Below are 20,941 nucleotides of genomic sequence, written 5' to 3'. Positions count from 1 at the left end.
GATACCATTCAAGTGAATGTGGAGAGCCGTAAACTGACACCTACCTGTCGCAAACTCATCCCTGAATTGTCTTGTAAAACATCAATTTGTATCTTGATGAACTCCACACATGGTTCATTCCAAAAGGATTCTTTAGTGTAAAACATGTTGATTAGCCGACATGCAGTCAATTCATTAAGTGATGAGCTGTTTCCTCACAAAAGCAGTTTATTCAGCACATTGGAGCATCCCCTCCATAGACATTCGTTAAATAAACGGCCTCTTGTCTCCTCTCCAGTGTACCGCCCCGCCATTTTAAACTAAGCTTGTAGGCTACACTGGTAGAAGGGCTCTGATATTACGTTTTAACATTAAGAAATTACGCCTTCGCCTTAGTGCGATTGGGCGAACGTCTCATTCCGTAATTAATATTCATGAGCTATGCTTTCGCCATAGTAGGATTGGTACATTCGTGGGCGGGCTAGACTTGCACAGACCGCAGATTTGGACCCCAGGCTTTGTTTTTACACGTATTGATCAACAGGAGTTATTATATCAAAAGAAATGGAGGAAATACAGCCTGAGGAGACGCATGTGGAACAGCATAAAGTGAGTGCCTATAAACATTATTAAGTCAAACCGCTGCAGTCAGTCAGATTTGAGTTTTTCCGCTACATGACTGTATTTACAGACTGGATTCAATCAGGTCCAGTCGAATACAGATCGATTAAAAGACGTGGTTCGAATAAAACCTGTTGAGGTATTGCTGTTACATTTGATGAATGCCTTATTTTCTGTCTGATTAGTGCAGTTTAATGCTCTGCCGATGTTTACTAACCTAGAAAGGCCTTGTCCTCCTCCATTATGTCAATATTTATTCGGAATAAATCCAGACGTAACCAGCTAGATTAGATCATCCGACGGATGTAAACATACATGTATGGTGACTTTTGATTAATGCTGAAGTTAGTTTGTTTCTGGATTGTGCTGTGATGTTGTTAGCCAGCAGTTAGCATGTGAAACACACTATTTAATCATTTTAATATGACAACATCATCATCTCATCATAATCTGTATTCATACCAGCAGAGGGTGATTCATATGTATAGACAGATATAAGCAGTTAAACATGATAATCTCTATGAACAAATGTCAATAAAACCACCATATTGCAAGAATGGAAGTTTTCCTTAATAAAATGATAATACAAATAATAAAACTTCTTAACAGTTTGTTACCCAACGAGTGTGATGCAAGTATTTGATTTATCGTTAGCATTAAAGCACTTGATTTATTATTTGAATATTGTTTTTTTTAATGGTGCAGCTCAAATCACATTAAAGTGTGTGTGTTTTCTTCTCAGGATGAGGGGAATGAGATCTGTCCAGAAAAAATGGAGGAAGCCAAACTGAAGGCCAAATACCCTCACCTGGGCAATAAACCTGGAGGATCTGACCTGCTCAGGAAAAGACTGCAGAAAGGGGTGCGATTCTTACCATTCATCGCCATTTTCTTAGTTTATTCTGTGATTCTCAACTTTTTGTCAGTACTGGGGATAAAAGAAGACTTATTTTTTTTAAATAAGGATATTGGGTTAGTAGTGTCAGACAGCTCACAAGGCTTTGCCGTTTTACACAGGCAGTGTAATGTCTCGGATGGAGTAAGTACTGAGGGCCATTTTTGTTACACGCTCGGTTCTCGTCGGTTTGAGATCATTAGACTTAGTCATGGCAAGATGGACAGTCTTCTGTCACATGTGGCAGGCTGTTTTAGGAATTAAACACCATCTGCTGTGTTTAGTTTTCATCAAATTGCTTATTTGCACTTTGCCACAGTTTTTATTGTGATAATTGGATTCTATTCATTTCCTCACACAACAGCCTTTCTGAATTCACATGTTCATAATTACGGACATGGACATTGTCATCATTTACTCACCCTTATGTTGTTCCAAACCCATATGACTGAGTTTCTTTCCTCCATTGAAAACACAAAGAAGGGTAGTAGAGTGTCCAAGCTGCTCTTTTCCATACAATGAAAGTGAATGGGGACTGATGCTGTTGACCTAAAAAAATGACAACAAAGCACCATAAAGTAGTCCAATATGGCACGTGAAGACACGTTGCACCAGGATTGATGTCTGACATTAGACCTCGTTGGTTTTCACACGGCTTATGGTGCATCCACATCATGTCGGCATAACCTTAATTACAAGTCGGGATTCCGGCGTGGTAAACTTGGAATTCTACGAAACTTCCGAATTGACTAGTGGTGTCATGTAAAAAGAACCAAAATGACAGCGGACTCAACAGTTAAAGATAATTGATGCATATTTTAGTTTGACAAAGCATTTTATTAAAGCTATTTTGTTGTTACCTGGAGCTCTTTCTTTGTTCTTAAATGTTTTGAAAGAACATTTAGAGGCGAATTAATGATATGATTAATTATTTTGTTGTAATCAACAACAAAGCCACACATGGTTCCATTTTGCCGTTTTGAGTGTTGCCAATAAAAACAAAGACTGGAACAGCTATGTATAGAATCTTTGAGTTGTCATCTCGTTATTACGTTAATTCCAACAAGATGTGAATGCAGCATTATTAAGGTGGAACCTGAAACAAATCCTCTCATGATTTACTCACCTTTAAGCCATCCCAGATGTGTTTGACTTTCCTTCTTCAGCAGAACCGATGTAAAGATTTTTATAAGCACATTTCAGCTCTGTTTGTCCATACAATTCAAGTAAACGGGTGCCATTAGACTGCTGACTATTTAACGGTCCAAAAGGCACATTTAGGCAGTATAAAAGTAATCCAGTTGATCAATGAATGTCCTTTGAAGCAAACTGATAGGTTTGTGTAAAAAATAAATTGATAATTCAGACTTTATTTACTTTAAAAAAAAAAATGGTATAATGGTGCATTCATGCGAGAAGTCTGAAGCACTTGCTTTGCATAAAACAGAGGAACGAATGTCACGTGAGAGTTAGATCATTTCAAACAGCAATCCAGCGCTGGCCGGAAGCAACAATTTAAAGTTAAAATCTTTTTAATTATTGATTTGTTGCTTAATCTGAGAAACACTTATACGAGAGCAAGACGCAATGGCCAAAGACCTCCTCCAACTGTAAGGGGCTGTTCACACTGAATGCTTTTGCAACCATCCATTTGTTTTTCTATATAAACACGTGCTAGACGAACGTCTTTGTTTCTCTTTGTTTTTGTTTATTCAGTGTCTCATGCAGTAGCGCTGTTTTTTAGATGATGTGTCTAATTAAAAAGAACTTTAAAAGCATATTGAGACACATGCTTTCTGTTAAACTGTATTTGTTGCGCTGTGTCTAGCCTTTTTTAGCACAAGAATGTGATTGATCTAAAGTTATTGTATTACAGTGAGGATAAAAATGTAATCGAAATCAGATGCATTTCTGTTTATACGTTTCTCTCGGCTGCATGAAGATATTAATTTGCTTTCTCACATCACTTCGCACTAGCTTTAAATATGCAACTTAGCTGGCTTACGAATGCATAAACGTGACCAGCTGGATATAAACTAATGCAAATAAACTCAGCAAAAAAATAAACGTCCCTTTTTCAGGACACTGTATTTTAAAGATAATTTTGTAAAAATCCAAATAACTTTACAGATCTTTATTGTAAAGGGTTTAAACAATGTTTTCCATGCTTGTTCAATGAACCATAAACAATTAATGAACATGCACCTGTGGAACGGTTAAGACACAAACAGCTTACAGACGGTAGGCAATTAAGGTCACAGTTATAAAAACTTAGGACACTAAAGAGACCTTTCTACTGACTCTGAAAAACACCAAAAGAAAGATGCCCAGGGTCTCATGAATGTGCCTTAGGCATGCTGCATGGAGGCATGAGGACTGTAAATGTGGCCAGGGCAATAAATTGCAATGTCCGTACTGTGAGACGCCTAAGACAGTGCTACAGGGAGACAGGAAGGACAGCTGATCGTCCTCGCAGTGGCAGACCACGTGTAACAACACCTGCACAGGATCGGTACATCTGAATATCACACCTACAGGACAGGTACAGGATGGCAACAACAACTGCCTGAGTTACACCAGGAATGCACAATCCCTCCATCAGTGCTCCGACTGTCTGCAGTAGGCTGAGAGAGGCTGGACTGAGGGCTTGTAGGCCTGTTGTAAGGCAGGTCCTTACTAGACATCACCGGCAACAATGTCACCTATGGGCATGAACCCACCTTCGCTGGACCAGACAGGACTGGCAAAAAGTCACTGACGAGTCGCGGTTTTGTCTCACCAGGGGTGATGGTCGGACTCGCGTTTATTGTCGAAGGAATGAGCGTTACAGTGTTACACCGAGTCCTGTACTCTGGAGCGGGATTGATTTGGAGGTGGAGGGTCTGTCATTGTCTGGGGCGGTGTGTCACAGCATCATCACGGGCTTGTTGTCATTGCAGGCAATCTCATTGCTGTGCATTACAGGGGAGACATCCTCCTCCGTCATGTGGTACCCTTCTTGCAGGCTCATCCTGACATGACCCTCCAGCATGACAATGCCACCAGCCATACTGCTCGTTCTGTGCGTGATTTCCTGCAAGACAGGAATGTCAGTGTTCTGCCATGGCCAGCGAAGAGCCCGGATCTCAATCCCATTGAGCACGTCTGGGACCTGTTGGATCGGAGGGTGAGGGCTAGAGCCATTCCCCCAAGAAATGTCTGAGAAATTGCAAGTGCCTTGGTGGAAGAGTGGGGTAACATCTCACAGCAAGAACTGGCAAATCTGGTACAGTCCATGAGGAGGAGTTGCACTGCAGCTGGTGGCCACACCAGATACTGATTGTTACTTTTGATTTTGACCCCCCCTTGTTTAGGGATACATTATTCCATTTCTGTTAGTCACATGTCTGTGAAACTTGTTCAGTTTATGTCTTAGTTGTTGAAACTTTATATGTTCATACAAATATTTACACATGTTAAGTTTGCTGAAAATAAAAGCAGTTGAATGTGAGTGGACGGTTCTTTTTTTTTAGATGGTAATAGATGGCAACAATCGTGACATTTAAACATTTAGATAGGACTTGCGTGTATTTTTATCACATTGTTCTAACCGCTTGAGGTTAGCTTTAATGTTAGCGTCCTCTCAGCCTTGTCGACAAACATATTGCTGTTCTCTACTAATGCAGCATCTAGTTAACAAATTAATTACTTTATAATGATATGACAACGTGTACTCTAGTGTACTGTATAAATACCTTTTCGTTGTTGATGTTTTAAATCCACATCTGAAGTGTTCCGCTCCATGCAGAGTGTAGTCTCACGTGTCAAAACAAACACCACAAGGCATCAGTGAAGTGATAGTTTTTATTTCCCCTCTAGAGGCCACTCTCATACTGTATAATGATGGCGGACCCTTCCCAGCCGCTCCAGCACGGGACGTAATGGGGAAAAACTATCAGTGTGGATTTTTGCCAATAACCGATAGTTCCAAAAATCTGTTATCAGTGCCGATTAATCGGCAAAACCGATATATCGGTCGATCTCTAACACCAACCTATTGATTTGCTTCAGACAATATTAATTGATCTACTGAAGTCATGTGGATTACTTTTATTCTGCCTAAATGTGACTTTAGGGCCATCAAATAGTCAGCAGCATCTAATTGCATCGTTTCCTTGCATTGTATGGACAAACAGAGCTGAAATGTGCTTATATAAATCTTTACATCGGTTCTGCTGAAGAAGGAAAGTCAAACACATCTGGGATGGCCTAAAGGTGAGTAAATCATGAGAGAATTTTAATTTTTGGGTGAACTAACCCTTTAAAAGGATGCAAACACAAATTAAATTTAAGAACTGCGGTGGGGGGGGCGATTATCTGTGATTAACAACAGAAATTTGTCTGTTTATCACAAAATGCTATCAAATGGGTTCAGAAGACTTGTAATTTAGTGTACGAGTTGTATGGACTCCTTTAAGGTACTTTTTATGCTTTAATTATTTGTCCTTTTTGGTCCCTGGTCACTATATGCTTTCGTTGTATGGAAAAAAAACAAAAAACAGCTAGGAGATTTCTCCTTTAGTGTACAACAGAAAAACTACATTTTGGAACTATATGACGAGTAAATGGTGATAGAATTTCATTTTGGGTGAACTATGCCTTTAATATACCATGTCTGACTCTCTTTCTGTTGAGCAATTTTTCATTTGGTAGCTTAAATATATTTTTGTATATTTACAGTGTGACAAAATCTAATGGTTTACTGTGGAACTGAACGAGGGGCTGTTCAGACTGAACATGTTCTTGCGCAAAATAAAAAGTAGATGCAGCACATTGAATGGGACAGAACGTAGGTGTCTTGAGACAAGATTTTAAAAGTTGAAGTTCTTGAAAGGCCAAAGTATACTTCGGTTGTCCGCATTGCTGATTGCTCCGCGCACAGTATGCATGATGCAAATTTCGTCGTCAGCACGGTCTGCGGATTTTCCACGTGCGGCCCAGATTTTCTCGACTCGCGAACAGTCCTCGTTTGTGCGCGTCATTGGTGCATGCACATGCTGTTGACTGTACTAAAAGAGTATCACAAAGTAGCCGTAGTGTGCATACATCGAACGTGCTCATATTCGCTTGCGTTCAAAAGAGTATAGTTTGAAATGGCAACGCGGTAACCGGGAGCAACGCGATACGGAACGCAATAAAATGAAGTATACCTGGGACTTATACCAAGGCAGCAGGGGTCCTTGAGACCTAAAAATGCTAGATGCAGCGCAACAACTAGTACAGAACGGAGCAGAAGTCGACCGATACCTGATTTTGCTGTTACGATATCTAAGGTGGAGGAAAAGGCTGCAAGTTTATACATTTGATTTAAAGAATGTTTAAATTGTAAAATTACTGTACTATATCTGGCACAGACATAGAGGCTACAAGCATCCAAAATGAATAAAATCCCAGATTGAGTTTATTGCTCAACCAGAATTCCAATTATAACCAAAAATAATTAAAAACGAAGATTTAGAGCATAATGTGGGAAAAGCCCAAAACACACAAGGGACTAATATTTTGAAATTAGAGACTTGGCTCCAATCAACGCTCCATATTTAAGTATTTACAAAGAATAAAATAACTAACGGCAACTATCTGCATACATTTTTGCCGATAACTGATAGCTCCATAAAGCAACTATCGGCACAGTTTAACCAGTAAAACTGATATATTGGTCTACCTTTAACAAAAACTGATAGTTCCAAAAAGCAACCATCGGCACTGATAAATCTGTAAAACCGATATATCTACCACTAATCTTAAGACATGCTTAAGTTGAAATTCTTTTAACATGACACAGTATCTAAAAAAATGTTGTGCTCTTTCATGAGATGCAAAAAAAAAGCTAAATGCAGTGCAACAGTCAAATACATCCATCTTGCGCATGTTTGCATTTAAAAAAAATGGGGAAAAAAGCAGCACAGACAGACAAAAATGTGCAGCAAAAGCTCTATCTTCCATGTAAGTTTTTGTCAATTTATCTGTTCATGTTGTGTTGCGCCGGATATTCTTGCCCATTCTGAAATCTCATTGGTCCAAAATCCTGATCCACATAACTGCATATTTCAAATGAAATGTTACAGTCAGCGAGTAACACATTTATTGTGCCACAGTTCACTTATGTCAAAACCTTTCCCTCGATTTGCTTTCTTTTCCAGCCAAAGTACTTTGACTCGGGCGACTACAACATGGCGAAGGCCAAGATCAAGAACAAGCAGCTTCCCACGGCACAGACGGAGAAGGCGGAGATTACCGGAGACCACATCCCCACCCCGCAGGACCTGCCACAGAGGAAACCCTCTCTGGTGGCCAGCAAACTGGCCGGCTGATAACTGCTGCTGGCCTTCACTCCCACTTCCTGTCTCGTCATCCACGTTTCTCTCTGATCCTGCATTCCTGACCCTGTCCTGTCCTCTCTTCTCTTACCTCCATGTGAAAATACACTGAATTTTCAAGGGTTGTAGATGTTACAGAGCTGTACTGAACTGCTGCACTGTGAGATGGGTCACTTGTGGCACTGTAGGGGGTGAAGTTCTCTAAGGTCTTCTGATATTTTTAAAGTGTTGTAGTATTTAGTTGGAAGTGTACATATTTGCTAGTGAGTGAGGGCAAACAACATTTTAGAAGTTATTTTACATTTTAATTGGAACCATTCCTGAATTATCCAATGCTTAAAGGAATAGATCACAGAAAAAAGAAAAATCGTGTCATCATTTACTCACCCTCAGAATTAATACTTTTATTTAATTATCATGTGGCTTCAGAAGTCACCTTCTACAGCCCCAGTCCCCATTCACTTTCATTATATGAAAAAGAGCAGCCTGGACATTCTTCAAAACATCTCCTTTTGTGTTCCACATAACAACACAGGTTTGAAACATCACAAGGCTTACCCTCTTGTTAGTCATTTTTTGGAGTTGCGTGCTTGAATTGATAATGAACTGAACGTAATCTCTGATAATGTCATTGATTTGCACCCTGTTTCTTTCACGAGAATTCTCTTTTCGTAATCTTTCAGCTTTTAAGTGGAGGACCCTCAGTTGGTCATGTATGAGAGCATGTAACGCAGATCTCTGAGGCTGCTGTCAGCTTGCCTTGTATCATAGTGCTTAAGGCCTTATATATTATAATGATGTAGTGCCAGTGCACAGTTCTAGATCACCACACATTCATTTCATATGTGACTTCTCGTGTCTGGCTGTAGATGGCAGACAGTTTGGAAGCCTCTCCAGTCTCTGATGTACACTAAACTCCATGAGATCTCCTGTATCTTGTCTTCTATGCAGAGGATGAAGGCAGTTGTCTGTCGGTTCCTCACGCCACATTGACGCACTTCAGCACAATGTCCACGGTCTGCATGAGCATAAACTGTGGTTGCTTTTGAGCCATTTTGACTTGTAAATAAAATAGTTTTGCAAACCTTCTGTGCCTATGAGTGTTTTTCTATCAGCAAAATTAAATCTATCCATCCATAAGTCCAATTCTGCTGTGAATTAAATCCTACAAATTGATTTAATTCCAATTTCACCATATTTTCACAATTGCTTTTGGGTAAACAAGTGAACACAATAAAACCACACTGGATTACATAAAGGCAAGGATCAACAATATAATGAAAGTAGATTTTAAAGGTGCTGTAAGCGATTTAATCTGTTTTGGAACTTCCAGGAGACTCTGTTGTTGAATTACACACACCCCCTCTTTCCAAAACAACGCCCTCCAAAGATACTGTTGAGCAGTACGTCTTCTCAAGGTTGTCAAACACAACAGTACCAAAATGTGCCCCGAAATGACAGCTGTTACTGAATATGACATTAAAACTGATTGATCCACTTTAACTACAACCAGTAGGATCTAGCTACAGACAGAGCTCCAAAACGCAAGCAAAGATATAAGTAGCCCCCTACCTAACCTTAACTTGTGGGGAAGTGACACCCCTTTTTGGAGTTTGCGCAAATCCCCTTTTGGAGTAACCCCGCCCTCTTTTGGAGATTCCGCCCCCATTTGGAGGTCTCCAGCCTGCAGCTATACTTGAAGATACAGGGAGCCCTTAACCTTAACTTGTGTGGAAGTGACGCCCCTTTTTGGAGTTTGCGCAAACCCCCTTTTGGAGTAACCCCGCTCTCTTTTGGAGATTGCGCCCCCATTTGGAGGTCTTCGGCCTGCAGCTCTACCTACTTGAAGATATAGGGAGCCCCTAACCTTAATTTGTGTGGCAGTGACACCCCCTTTTGGAGTAACCCCGCCCTCTTCTGGAGTAACCCCGCTCTCCTTTGGAGATTACACCCCCATTTGGAGGTCTCCAACCTGAAGCTATACTTGAAGATATAGGGAGCCCCTAACCTTAACTTGTGTGGAAGTGACGCCCCTTTTTGGAGATTGCGTAAACCCCCTTTTGGAGTAACCTCGCACTCTTTTGGAGATTACGCCCCCATTTGGAGGTCTCTAACCTTAAGCTATACTTGAAAATATAGGGAGCCCCTAACCTTAACTTGTGTGGAAGTGACGCCCCTTTTTGGAGATTGCGCAAACCCCCTTTTGGAGTAACCTCGCACTCTTTTGGAGATTACGCCCCCATTTGGAGGTCTCCAACCTTAAGCTATACTTGAAGATATAGGGAGCCCCTAACCTTAATTTGAGTGGAAGTGATGCCCCCTGTTGGAGTAACTCCGCCCCCTTTTGGAGATTCCACCCCGATTTGGAGATCTCCGGCCTGCAGCTTTATGAACCAAAACAATTCTTTGATATTTGTGTGTATTAACTCAATTACCATACGGTTCGCAGCTAATGTGGAACCAGACAACAGAAACTGTGTTTCATTCTAGCAGACACTGGGAGGAGCCAGTGAGAAGACTTGAACAGGGATACATGAGAAGAGTTTTAACCGGGCTGATAACTCAAAGGTTGCTGGTTCAAACCTTGGAAGGGGTGTTTCATGAGGTTACACTATTGTGTCCTTGTCCGAGTAGGCTTACCAAAAAGGCAAAGTAAAAAAAAAAAAATAAAAAAAAATTTTTGTGTACGTTTGGATAAGAAAGCATCTGCTTATTGAAGAAAATTAATTATGTAACATCTTTGTACAGCATTCTGGATTAACGCAATGGGAAATGTGCCAACAAAGGGCAGAAGGGAGACTGATGGGTTTTCCGATAATTTATCTTTAAGATTATTGTCATATTTTATTATTTATTTTAAGTTATTGGTATTATGTTTTATTATTAGATACAATTAATTTATTAGTTTATTAAATATGTAAAGCAAAAGATCTACAAGATTATCTTCATATATTTGCTTTATTATTTTATATTATTTGTACTTAATTATAATTTATATTAGAGTATTTTAATGTTGATTAATAATATTTTTGTTTTCTTACAATATTGTTTGTTAAATGAAGGTCACATTAAAAAACTGACTTGGATTTTTTTTTTTTTTTTTTTTTTGGTTGTTTTTTTTTTTTTGTTGTTTTTTTTTTTTTTAACCAGGCCATCATTTATTTTTGGTAATTTAAAAATGAGTACAGTTGTATCACTGTGAATATTTCCCTTCTAATGCAAGTTTAAATGGTCACTGTCAGTTTGCACATTCACATAAGCATCCTCTCTGTGTGGAAGATTTGAAGAACATAGTGTACATTGATGAGAAATTATGAGGTGTAAACTTTTCATTTTCTTACTCTTTCATTGTGAATAAATCATTATTCCTGAATGACCATGAAAGTAAACTTTCCTTGTCATAATTATTGATTTTTCTACTTAAAATTAACATATTTTGGGAACACTACTGAGAAAATCAGGCAAACTTACAAGGTGATCAGTGGGTGACAGATAGCCTGCTTGCTAGTCAAGTCAAGATAAGATGTTGGTTAATGGAGAAAAATAACCTTGGGAGAAACCAGGCTCACTGTGGGGGCTAGTTCCCCTCTGGCTAACAGCATGAATATAATGCCAATTTTGCTTAATTATGTATAGTGCAAGTCATGGTTTAAAATTATTAAACTAAGTAAGTGTTAAGGGTCCAGTGTTTAAAGAATATTTTGTATGAAATGTAAGCTTAATGATTAATGTCTTTGAAGTTCATTGTGGATTAACTGCAGAAGTTCACATAGATGCAATTGTCCTATGTTAGTTGGCTGATAAAGGGTTTTGTTGGCAATTTATTGATTGTCTATATATTCCATTTCAAGAGTGTAGTCCATCATTAGACCGAGGTGATGCAGGCAGAGATCAGTTAGGTGCATCGCAGTTCATCCTGGCCGGTAATTTCGGTGAGGTTTATCCTAAATCCATGGTTCAGGCAGTGGCATATGAAGTATCCCATGTCTTATGGTTGGAGTTGGCATCAGTTCATCCTCTGAAGTCCATTGTAAAAGACTGAAGTGATGTCTGGCTAGCACCGACTGTAGTTTGTCATCATCACTCAGCAACACGTAGCAGTGGAGTCCAACACCAAGCAGGAACGGAGCTGGATCTGGCCGGCACTGATAATTGAAACAGGGAAACAAATAGAATAATATTAGCATAGATGCCATTCAATTTGTTTCTGAGAAATGTTTCTGGTTCAGGCAGACCAAACTAAAGCAGCCTAATTGTGAGTTGAAGGATAAATTAGGTGTATGCCCGGCTAAATAGATGAGTCTTTAGTCTAGACTTAAACTGAGTGAGTGTGTCTGCATCCTGAACAGTGTTAGGGAGACTATTCCATAGTTTAGAAGCCAAATATTAAAAGGATCTACCTCCTTTTGTGGATTTTGATATTCTAGGAACTATTAACAGGCCAGAATTTTGTGATCGTAATGAACGTGATGGAATATAGCATGGTAGAAGGTCACATAAGTACTGTGGAGACCATTCAAAGCTTTGTATGTAGTTAACAGAATTTTAAAATTATACGAAATTTAACAGGTAGCCAATGTAACAATGATAAAATTGGGCTAATATGGTCATATTTCTTGGTTCTAGTCAGCACTCTGGCAGCTGCATTTTGAACCAATTGAAGTTTATTTATTGAACTTCCAGGAGATCCTCCCAGTATTGCATTACAATAATCTAGTCTTGAGGTCATGAAAGCATGAATTAGTTTTTTGGCATCAGCAACAGAGAGCATGTGTCATAATTTAGTAATATTTCTTAGGTGGAAGAATGTTGTTCTACAAACATTGGAAATGTGATTTTCAAAGGATAGATTGGTATCAAATATAACACCTAAATTTCTTAGCTGTAGAAGACAATGTAACAGTACATCCATCGAGAATTTTAGCGGCTTATTTTTAGAGGTTTTTGGTCCAATAATTAGTACCTCTGTTTTGTCAGAATTGAGAAGAAGGACATTTCTGCCATCCAATCTTTGATTTCATTGATACACTCTGCTAATTTGAAGAATTGTGAAATTTTGTCAGGTTTAGAAGAAATATAAAGTTGGGTATCGTCGGCATAACAATGGAAACTTATTCCACGATACCTGATAATATCTCCCAGGAGAAGCGTATATAAGGAGAAAAGCAGAGGCCCTAAAACTGATCCCTGTGGCACTCCATAATTTACTTTTGTTTGATTTGACAATTCCTCGTTTACACATACAAAGTGGTAGCGGTCTGATAAATAGGACCTGAACCATGCTAATGCAAGTTCACTAATGTCAAAATTATTCTCAAGCCTATTCAAGAGGCACCTCTTTTAAGAGCTTAGTTAGTATTGGATCTAACATGCATGTTGTGGCTTTTGATTGTTTGATAATGTTTGTTAGCTCTTCATGACCTATGACAGCGAAGGATTGAAGTTACCCATGAGTAAAATTATGAGACACTGTTTTCTGAGGTGCTGTGACAGTTGACTGCATGATTCCAATTTTATTTCTGATGATTTCTATTTTATCAGTAAAGAAATTCATGAAGTCATTACTATTGTGCTGCGATGGAATATCTGGTTCAGTCGAGGCTTAATTCTTAACCAATTTAGCCACAGTACTGAATAAACAACTAGAATTGTTGTGGTTATTTTCTATGAGTTTGCTAAAATATGTTGACCTGGCAGTTTTTAGTGCCTGTCTGTAGCTACAGACACTATCCTTCCATGCACTGCGAAATACCTCTAATTTTGTATTTTTCTACTTGCGCTCTCATGAGAGCATGAGTGTGAACATTGTACCATGGTGCGGGGCTTTATTCTTTCATTTTCTTAAATCGAAGGGGGGCGACACTATCAAGAGTGCTAGAGAAGACTATTTATATTTTTTGTTATTACATCAAGTTCTTCTAGACTTTTTGGCTTACTGAATATGTGAGACAATTGTAGAAGATTGTTCTACCTGAACAATAGCGTGGTGTAGATTGAGTGGTATTAGCTGATTGCAGCAAACAAGAGACGATGTAATGATCTGAGATTCCATCGCTCTGCAGTAGAATTTCTATAGTATCAACATCTTTCTACATTTTTGAAAATTTTCCTTTTTTGTCAGCTTTTTTTTTTAGCCAGAAATCTTAGATAAGTAATTGAGACAAATAAATGAATTAATTTATAGGTAGAAAGACAGACAGACAGATATATATTATACACAATTAGGCTATGTATATATGATAGACAGACAGACAGACGATAGACTCCTAACGGATGGTGTTCACTCAACGTGATTTTTGCAATTAACTTATTTAAAATGAGCTAATGCAACACAATTCTTTAGCATTCAGTCTCAACTGAATTTCATTGTGTATAATCCATGTTCACTTAATCCAATTGTGTTGGGACTGTGTGAATAATATTTGTTGCATCAATGTATCACTGAAACTGGGCAGGGAATTTCCAGTTTAAAGCATATTTTGCATGGGACTGGATTAGAAGAGTGATATTTTAATGTATTTATACGCAAAATGAAAATGACTTATTAGCGTTTACTGTTTCTCAATCGCTTTGGCTCAATTCTCGAATGAGAATAATTGTTTTTTTTCAAAACATTAGGTTCAAATCTCTGAACAATTATTTTCTTGTTCACTCCAGATTTGAATTTCTTATTCATGTGTTTTGGCACATGTGTGCAAAAGAGTAAGTACGATTGTCTACAGTTTGCACAATAACTAAATGCACATGGCTTGCTGATCAAAACTGATAAATTGATTCTCAGTGAAATTGTCAAACTCTTCATAACTTCTAAACATTCCTTCATCATGTGAGCCATCACATGCAAAATGATCTATCAAAATCTGTCAGACATGCATGTATATTCCATAAATATCTATGACATGGATTGTTTTTTCATTTTTTTTTTTTTTTTTTTTCATGAATGTCATTTTGTGGCAATTTTCTGTTCACTATATATGACTTTACATGTAAGAAATGTGTAAAAATGGATATGCGAATGTGAATTTTCTGTTAATTAGGCTGTCTCAATTGCTTCTGTCTCTTTATGTAATCTCAGACTGACACGATGTTCAGTGGGGGGCTCTGTGGGGACCATGCCATCTGTTGCAGGGCTCCCTGTTCTTCTATTCTAATCTTTTCTATTTGCAGAAGTAATGTTTGGGAAGTCTAACATTTATATTTCCTATTGACACACTAAAGCTGAAGATATAAATAACCAACTTAAGACAAATGAAACATCTTATGTGCAAGACCTTTGCACAGTACTGTGTATATATATATATATATATATATATATATATATATATATTATGCTAATGTGTTTGTTTGCAAGCTAGCAACATGCTGCAAGTGTTAATAGAGTTATTTGAACAGATCAAATTAAAGTTAGGTTAACTCAGTTAATTTAGTTTTTCACTACACAAAGTATTTGAGTATAGCCCACATTTCAATTTCATATCAAAAAACACATTTTCATGTCCACAATGTCAATATTTATTGTGTGAAAATTATTTCTATCAGTATATATATATATATATATATATATATATATATATATATATATATATATATATATATATATATATAATATGTAATTTCCACCACAACGAACAATTTAGCTTTCATTTAAGTTTTTATCAAAAGTTAGTGTACTTGTTGCCAAGTCATCAGTGTCAGTGAAGATCAATCTTGAGATGAAAACATGTGTTTGAAGAAAAAAATACTAAATATCTCTTCTGGGCAGAAATTTTTTGGCCGTTATTTCCAATAGCTGTCATTTTGCCAAATGATACAAAAAGTCTGAAAATATTATTTAATTATGTGTATTTAGGATACATAAAATGAAATTAGCCTTAGCAAGACAATGTATTCAGCCATTTTTTTTTTTTTTTTTTTCAAAAACATTGAAAAATGTCATTTCCATCAGTGTTATTTCCACCACAAAATTCTATTAAACACAACACAGAATTTGAGATGTGCTGAAAATGACACTGAATCTCAGAAAAAATACAAAGATGTCTGGTGTTGTCCACCAGAGCGCACTCTTGCGTCATTATTTGTGTCGGTCATGGCAACCGCGTTTTCATTGACTCATTCTCTGCATCGATCGCCCCCAGAACGAACAGAAAGACACGCCAAAAACACGGACACGTTTATGAGGAATGAACCGAGGCACACGACCGGCCTCTCTGCATTCATGACATCCCTTTAAACGCGTTTCATACGAGTGATTTGACTTTTCCGGTTTGTTCGGATGTTCAGTTGACTGTGATTGCAGAAACACTGTGCGACCATCATCATGGCTGCGTCTGAATTATATACAAAGGTAAAGTCATTGACATACTCAGCATCTGACATCAAATGTTAAGTGACTGGTATTCAAAGTTAATGTAATACAAGCTTGTTGTTGATTAGGCGTTGCTGAGTGGCATTGGGTTTACGTTGTCATTATTTTCCTCTGATCATTTAAACCTATTCATCATGAATGTTTTTTTTTTTCTTTTCTGATGAACAACATTTAATTTTAATATATGTCCCAACCTTTTCTGTATGTGCTTTATATGATTTTTCTGTTGTGTAGAGAGATGTATGTTAGGTTATAATGCAATTTGCCCTTAAATGGACCATCATACTGTGGAAGGCAAAAGATACAGTTTTTATGTAAATGTAGTTAAATATAAAGCTTGCATTGCTGGTCATATATTGCAGATGGTGCATGTAAAGATGCTTTAGCTGGACAGTGATGATAGACAAACACATTTGACAGCCATAGAAACAGCAGGTAGAGGTTTTCAAAGGCCTGTGATGTATTGATATGGGTTGCTGTGTGTGTTGATGACTGACCGCAGTGAGCCAGTGGGATGCAGGTGGTGCTGATGCGAGCATCACTGCCTGATTGAGATGATGCGACCATCACTAACATCATAACCATGCAGGCAGTGATGCTCGCATCAGCACCACACATCTTCCAGCTTGTTTGTTTTCTTCCACTGCGGCCTGTAAGCCTTTATGCACACATCTAAGGTGTGTCTCCTTGGGGAAAAAAATTGGAATATTGTTGCGTAGCAGCAGAGGCATGACATCATCACTTATGTAGTTGATGTCTGAGATGATAAATGGCTGGCTTTTTTTACTGAAGAGAGAGCGAGCCAGAGAGAGAAGAGGTGGGGTGAGGCCACCCATCCCCCACGATGCAGCTGTCTTATTGTAAGTGCACTGACAGACCCCTTTGAAAGCTGCGAGAGCAAAGCACAGTTATTTAGATTCAGGCCTTAAGCAAGGACCAGAATGGTTATGGAAAACCATTTGAGTTCAAGTCATTTTTAGTAGACTTTTAGAGGGGTCAACTCAACCAGAGGTCTCAGGTTTTGTTTTTTGAATATTTCTGACACCCAGACACTTTTAGGGCTGAAAATTAATATGTTAATCGGTACAAATACAGTCGGGTGTCAGCATCTTTTGTGTTTGAACCCCTAAAGATGCATAACAGAGCTTTGCAGACCAATCCAAAAACTAGATAGAGGTCAGAGGTCGACCGATAGTGGATTTTGCCGTTGCCAATAACCGATTAATTGGCTGATGGTTTTTCAAATTTATTTATAGAATGTAAAAAAAAATTATTATGGTGGTCAGAGACAAAGAGTCCAAAATTAATAAAATCTCAGATGCAGTTTTTTGTTCAACCAAAATCCCCCAAATAACTGGAAAAAAATAAAGATATGGTACATTTTGAAATTATTAAATGATGAAAAAAACTATCTGCAACTATCAACAGATTTTTGCCGATAACCGATAGTTCCAAAAAACAACTATCGGCACCGATTAATCGGTAAAACCGATATATCGGTCTACCTCTAATAGAGGTATTGCACTAACTAAAGTACCACATGATTTGCTTATTCTAAACAATAGTGTATTTGTGGTTTCTCAAATATTGAGATTTTGACATTGTTTTTATTTTAATTAATGAAGGTACATTTCTAGTTCCAACATTATTTGTACTTCAGATTTTTGTTTTGTTGGACAATAAAAACTTCATATCGTGTGACCCAAATTGGATTTTTGGTCATTGAAAATGGGTAAAATGTAACCATTTTCAGATGGAGCCACTTGGATTTAACCATTTAGGGCATTAAAAATTAAGATACAAAAAGGAAGGTTTGTTCTGAAATGGTCAGAATGATCAGAATCTAAATGGATATAAAGATATCTTTAATACTTCTGGAGTTTTTAGGCACTTCATCTTTGGAAAATCAATACAAAAAGTTTTTCTTTTTAAATATTTGGACTCACACCTTTATATAATGCAGCAAGTGCTGCAGAAGTCAACTGAATTAAGTAATAGACCTACTTATCTCTGTGTAAAAATAAAATAAATATGCTGCTAAGGTTTTTTTTTTAATATACCTGTAATTTTGACTAGGCGAAAATGGTCATTTTGACAAAATAATGGATTACTAACAGTACTTACAGTAAATACTGATCCATGGCATTTAATATTTTGGCATAATTTATCCTCATTTATGTATACTTTTCTTCAGAAAAAGTATTAGCAAAATGAAAAATTACTGCCTAGGGAACTTCTGAATTTTGGTTTATTTGGCATGGACCCAGTTTGCACTATATGACTGTAATAAGCTTTGATATTATAAGTGTAGTGTGGTTGCATTCAGTGGTCGACTGGGTTTTCCAATGGCCGATACCAATATCTTGAGAACAAAGAGGTAGATATACAGTATAGGCGACATTATACAAATTAATGATGGCAAATGAGACAAATTGTGGAATTAACAAACACTTGTTTTTAGTGGTTGTATGAGTTTTATAATGACCAATGTCAATCGTCTAGACAGCAGGGTGGCTGATTATTGTAAAACCACTTATGAAAATGCTGCTTTTTTGCTGTCTTTTCTAATTTGATAGAGTGTTTCCATTACAAATTATATTACTTGTAGAGCTATCAAAAATACCGGGACTTCGGTAACAAGTTGATTCTTAAATATAAAAGTGCAGATGTGGCGGATGTCACGACAATATAACGTCGACATTGCGTAAATAAAATAAACACTTATTTTAAACACTATTTATTCTAAAATTTGAAAAAAGAAATGTTTTATTATCCATTGACAAGGGATTCATTTGTGGACTTACACAAGATCACAACAAAATCTGGCCAAAAAGAATGTGTTTTTGCGTTCGCTTCGGTGGTTCCTAACAGCTTGCCTGGGCGAACTTTTAGGAAAACTTCTAACCGGCTGCTAAACACCTTCTTGCTGCCATTGGTCCATGTCATCAGTACAGTAGGTGTGACCTGAAGCTTCATCTACTACTTTATGTTTTTCAGTCAGTATTCAACATGAACACACTGGTGTGCAAGACCATGTTGTGCAATGTTTTTTGATTAATTAGTCTACAAAATGAACAAAATCTAATCAAATACTCTCAAGTGCCCATTCACCCATGTGCCATCTGCAGTGAAAGCCATTCACACATCTGCCCAAAGATAAGCCTCTATCATCATTCTTTTGTCTTTATTCTGCACATGAACACTCTTTTTTTACACCAATCTTTGCAGTAGTATCAGTGTCATCATAAATTATAATAACAGAGTGTAACCGGCGCATATTACGGCCGTAATATTAGCGTGTTAGCGCGTTAGCGTCATGAACTCAGAATGTAAACAAGACAAATGAAAGATTTTCTACTGCATTTACGTATATTACTTTAAATCATCACAGAGTGAAGAACAACTTCTTTTTCTGATCTCGTGTGAATTCTACTCATAGAATGAGGCATAAAGTCATTGATATCACATTTTAATGTCACATTAGTTTAGGTTTTACATGTAGCATCCTCATATTTAAATGTACTTCTAAACGCCTCCCGCAGTGGTGTGGCGGGTATCTGAATGTTCGGGAACAGTATACTGTTGCTCGGCTGTTTAGAACGTATTTTTACCCGGGAATGAAGAAAGAAGAAGAACTTTTCCGGAAGACTTATGAACGAAGAAAAACGTCTCCGGAGGCCTTATGTTAACACTGAAAATGCAGCTAAAAGAAGTGTACTATGAGGACCCGATGATGCATCTTTTCAACCATCAAAACGGAGTGTGAAATGTTGGACACTTCATGCGGTGTTCACAGCTTGCTGTATGTAGCAGAAGAGGTGGAGTTACCTGGCTTCATTACTGGTCTGACAAAACAATTTAAAATAATGGAAAATATAGCAATTAGCAAAACTACAGTAAAGAGCACCTTACAAATGTAAGTTTATTGTTACCCATCTCCCCACCATGTGTGAATATGTACATTGTTTGAGATACAAGCGTTGAACTGAAGTTGGCTAACATACTAAAGCTGGCAGCAAAACATTGCTTGCATTCGAAATGTCACTTCCATCAGCTGTTAAACATCAAATGCTTCCATGGTGTAAAAAAACATGAAGTGTTCCATTTGGGATGATTTTACACTTTGAAAATGTATACACCTCATGGCTGAGTGCATAGTGTATATTGTAAGTGCATAGTGTAGCGTGCGAGATTTGGGACACAGGTCACAGTGAGGCATTTACAATGGAAGTGAATGGGGGCCAATCTGTAAACATTAAAATACTTACTGTTTCAAAAGTTTAGCCACAAGACATAAATAAAATGCGTGTTAACATGATTTTAGTGTGATAAAATCGCTTACTATCCTCTTCTGTGTAAACTTATATCCAATTTTACAAGTTAGTTGGCATGACAACGTAACGTCGTAAACCCAAAAACAACTGTAAAAACAATAATTTAAACAACTAATACACACGATTTAACAGAATAATTAATTTAAGTGCTTTTATAAAGTTATAAGCTTCGCTTTTGACAATACATCAAGTCCGGATTGAGACAATGAAGTCTCACCCTAAATTTTTTTTCTCATTTAAATCAGTTTACAAATTAAATGGGTTGCAAATGCCATTTCATGTTTACTTTAAAGGTCAAGCATGTCATTTCTATGTCACTATAGTGTCACTAAACAGAATTGCTAAATTAAATGACGTTTTTCAAAAGTTTACTAAACACCCCCTGATG

At 37.6% G+C, this 20,941-nt stretch overlaps 1 protein-coding gene across 1 annotated transcript; it reads left to right on the top strand.

Annotated features, from left to right (window-relative positions):
- The first annotated feature begins 427 nt into the window (after positions 1 to 427).
- On the top strand, positions 428 to 8,942 carry LOC127456301 (cAMP-regulated phosphoprotein 19-like). The gene is made up of 3 exons (XM_051724718.1): positions 428 to 588; positions 1,343 to 1,462; positions 7,678 to 8,942. Exons 1-3 carry the CDS (start codon positions 544 to 546, stop codon positions 7,846 to 7,848), a joined length of 336 nt encoding a protein of 111 aa, XP_051580678.1. The 5' UTR covers positions 428 to 543; the 3' UTR covers positions 7,849 to 8,942.
- Positions 8,943 to 20,941: the final 11,999 nt, after the last annotated feature.

This window comes from Myxocyprinus asiaticus, chromosome 18 (assembly GCF_019703515.2).
Source record: "Myxocyprinus asiaticus isolate MX2 ecotype Aquarium Trade chromosome 18, UBuf_Myxa_2, whole genome shotgun sequence".
Classification (NCBI taxonomy): domain Eukaryota; kingdom Metazoa; phylum Chordata; class Actinopteri; order Cypriniformes; family Catostomidae; genus Myxocyprinus; species Myxocyprinus asiaticus.
The sequence above is the reverse complement of the archived record's forward strand: the minus strand, read 5'-3'. Positions and strand labels throughout refer to the sequence as shown.

Bases quoted from the DNA above. Each gene is read 5' to 3' on its own strand.
- LOC127456301 (XM_051724718.1), top strand. From the start codon at position 544: ATGGAGGAAATACAGCCTGAGGAGACGCATGTGGAACAGCATAAA. The intron at 589-1,342 runs GTGAGTGCCTAT...TTTTCTTCTCAG, and splicing joins CGCATGTGGAACAGCATAAA to GATGAGGGGAATGAGATCTG. The intron at 1,463-7,677 runs GTGCGATTCTTA...TTTCTTTTCCAG, and splicing joins GGAAAAGACTGCAGAAAGGG to CCAAAGTACTTTGACTCGGG.